Genomic DNA, 3,268 nt, shown 5'->3' with positions numbered 1-3,268 from the left:
TAACTTTGCAAAAGGCCCATATCATCCAGGGAAGCCCTCCAACACATACATCGATTTGCTTTCACAACGTTAGCTTGTAATTCCACCACTGCCGGGATTTTAGCACACAGACAAAGTGTTAAAAAAAAACCCCAACAACCACTGAAAAACAACAACAACAACAAAACAAAAAAAACCAACCCTGCTTCAGACACAAAAATCTCCCCGGTGCTCGGGTGAGGGTGGGAAGGGTACAAGGACTCATGCTTCACCCAGCCTCCCCATCGCGCAGCGCTCACACTTGCAGAAACTCTACCTCACTTGCATGCAACCTGGCTGGCTCGGCCGGAGGGGCGGCCGCGGTCGGGGCCGTTCGTGAAGGGAGAAGGGGGAAGGCGAAGTCAGTCGCGTCGCTGGAAGCGACTTTGCTAAGACAGTATCTGAGTGGAACAGAGAAGGACTTGTTTAGAAAACACAAGAGTTATTTTGCACACATGGACAACAACAAGGCTACTTAGTTTTTCCAACATACTCCTTCCTCCCCCACCCTCCCTCCCCCTACAAACAACAGAGCGAAACAAAAACCGGAAGGGGCAAAAAAAAAAAATCCCTAAGAAATCCAGGTAAAATCCTTGTCGTTCTCCCCAGAGTTGTCCTGCTCCTGCGGAGAGTCGACATCTTTGTCATCATCTAAAATCACATCATCTTGTGACATTCCTACGTCATCCTTCCACTTGATGTCGTCATCGTCGCCCATCTCCTCGTCTCCTTCCACTTTGATGTCATCTGGGTCTTCCATGTACTGGCCTTCCCCGGGGTAGCACTCGTCCGGAGACCCTTCTCCTCCGTTGTGGTCCAGGTGACCAGCTATGCCTCGACCCGAGCAATCGGCACAAACTCCGTGGCGGCGAGAGCCGTGCTTAATCCCCACGCTGGCCGCAGACATGAACACTCGGTTGCACACTTTGCAGACGTATTTTTTATCTTTGCTGTGGACCTGGAAAAGGAGAACCCATCAGAAACGTTAATGCCAATGGAGACACGCTGAGAGCTGCAGGGCAAAAGCAAAAGCACCGCAGCCCACCACTGCAACGCGAGATGGTCACGGGCTTTTGGTGCTGAATTTAAACCCTCCGTGGTTAATTCAGCCCTGTAAAGGTGTCACACAATGGGAAATCCTTTTGAGACTGCCGTTGGACCACCAAACTAGTCATTTTGAGAGGAACTTTCATCACTCACAGGTTTTTTCTCCCCTTTTCTTTTTGTTTTTCTGGGATGCAATTGTTGCATTACACCATCACCACGAGGAAAACCTTAAAAAGGGAAAAAACTCCACCAGCCCCAAGCACCAGCTCTCCGCAGACCAGAAGGAGACCAGGTGGAGCAGAACCACCACCATCAACCCGGTGTTAACATCATGCTAATTTTGCTGTCTCGCTCCCGACTCCACCGCTGCCAGGAACCAAAGAGTAGGAGCACCGTTAACGCATCCCGTATCTCTCAAAATAAGAAAAAAAGAGCAGCCGAATGCAATTCTAACCTTATTTCTGACTACTTTGGTGGCTGAAAAACGGTGTGTCACAACTGTTTCTGTTCTAGAAATCGTGCTGCTTTTCATGTCCGAGAGTAGCCGGCGTACAGAGCTGTCGCGCTCACAGAACAAGCGCTAAGTGGGAGAATGTTCTGCAGGCTACCAGAAATGACTTCAAGATTCAAACTTCACCGCACAATGAGCAAAATTACGTACTTTGAAGGGCACAAAAACACCTCAGCAAAGGTGAAATCCGTCGCTGGCTACTTTTGCCCCGTGTGGAAGGCAAGGAGCTTGCTCAGAAATGCTCACCTGCTCCTCTCCCAAAGGAAAGGGCCAACCAGGGCAGCGAGAATCCCAAATTCCACCAATACCTCATCAGGTACTTTCATTTATATATATATGTGTGTGTGTGTATATATATGTGTGTGTGTATATATATATATGTGTGTGTGTATATACACGTGTGTGTGTGTATATACACGTGTGTGTGTGTATATACACATTATATGTGTATATATATGTATGTATATTCATGTGTATATATATGTGTATATGTGTATGAAAGTGTGTAAGATACACATATATATTCATTTTATTTATGTATATAAAATAGTTCAGTTGGAAGGGACCTACAACAACCATCTAGTCCAACTGCCTGACTGCTTCAGGACTGACCAATATCTGTTATACACATTTTTTCTTTTATATATATTTTTTTTAATATATTAACACTGGCACTGATCAGCAGGAGACGCTTTTGGAAGCGGAGGAGGTTCCACCGTGCACTACGCTGTTCAGTGACCGGTGATTTGGGGTCGTGCTGAGCCAGCCGTTTCACGCAGACCATCAGCAACCAGAGCCTCTGGGCACGTACCGCCAGCGCCTAATCCCTTTTTAACTCATTTATCCTTTTCATGCTCACAACAGCCCGCAGGAAAGGTTTTGCTGGTGGAAAAGTCCTTCCTTTTATTTTAAACCAGCTGCCCGGCGAGGCCGGTTCCCCGTTCCTGCCCCAGCACGGGATCGCCTGCTCTCACGACCGAATCCTCCACAACCCTGCGCTCATTGCTCATCCGGAATACCCAGCCGAGCTAAAGGTATTTGGGAAGAGGACAAATTGACCCATCTTCCCCCTGCAGCCCTCCCTACCGCAGGACACGCGCTCAGGCTTTGTATCGCAGCGGTCCCAGCCGCGTTCAAAGCCTAAGAGCTCTTCTCATCTGCTCCGGCTTCGGGTTCTCCTTGCTCCAAGCTAGTCCCCGCAATGAATTCTTCAACCACATCAAGCAAAGTCATTGTATTATTTTTTTTAAACTACATGTAAGCTTTTTTAAAAGCAGTTGGACAGGGCTGGTCAAAGCCACCTAACGGGGCTCAATAGGTATCACTCATTTTTAACTGCTAGAATGATTTTTCAGGCATCAAAAGCTGAATAGGATTACAGAAGGTGGTCAAGGGTGCAAGATAAGGGCTAAAAGAGCCATACAAAAAAGAAATTATAAAACAGGCACTAAAACGATGCGTAATTGAAGTATCTGTAAAAAACCTGAATCACATCTCTCCCTCTTTTCCAACACTGACAGTTCAGCCAGCGTATTCGAAGCAAACTGTATTACTGGATGCAGCTGAACAGAAATTAATCTTATTTCCCTTCCCGCCACACTAGTAAGTATTAAACACAGAAATGGCGTTTGGCCCCCGGTAGCTGAAAATGCCATTAGAAAGACCATCTTCTAACTGACTAAATACCAATAT

The 3,268-nt window shown here is 46.8% G+C and overlaps 1 protein-coding gene across 2 annotated transcripts in view; it reads right to left on the bottom strand.

Moving 5' to 3' along the window:
* Positions 1-589: 589 nt before the first annotated feature.
* Positions 590-3,268, bottom strand: part of ZBTB46 (zinc finger and BTB domain containing 46) — a 54,769-nt gene continuing 52,090 nt past the window's right edge. For both annotated transcript variants that reach the window (XM_035890367.1, XM_009634785.2), the window contains one exon: positions 590-976. In XM_035890367.1, the coding sequence (XP_035746260.1) occupies positions 590-976 (387 nt within the window). The remainder of the gene's footprint in view (positions 977-3,268) is intronic.

The sequence above is a fragment of the Egretta garzetta genome, unplaced genomic scaffold (assembly GCF_000687185.1).
Source record: "Egretta garzetta isolate BGI_Z169 unplaced genomic scaffold, ASM68718v1 scaffold223, whole genome shotgun sequence".
In the NCBI taxonomy this organism is placed as follows: Eukaryota; Metazoa; Chordata; class Aves; order Pelecaniformes; family Ardeidae; genus Egretta; species Egretta garzetta.
Note: the sequence above shows the minus strand (reverse complement) of the source record. Positions and strands in the feature narration are given on the sequence as shown.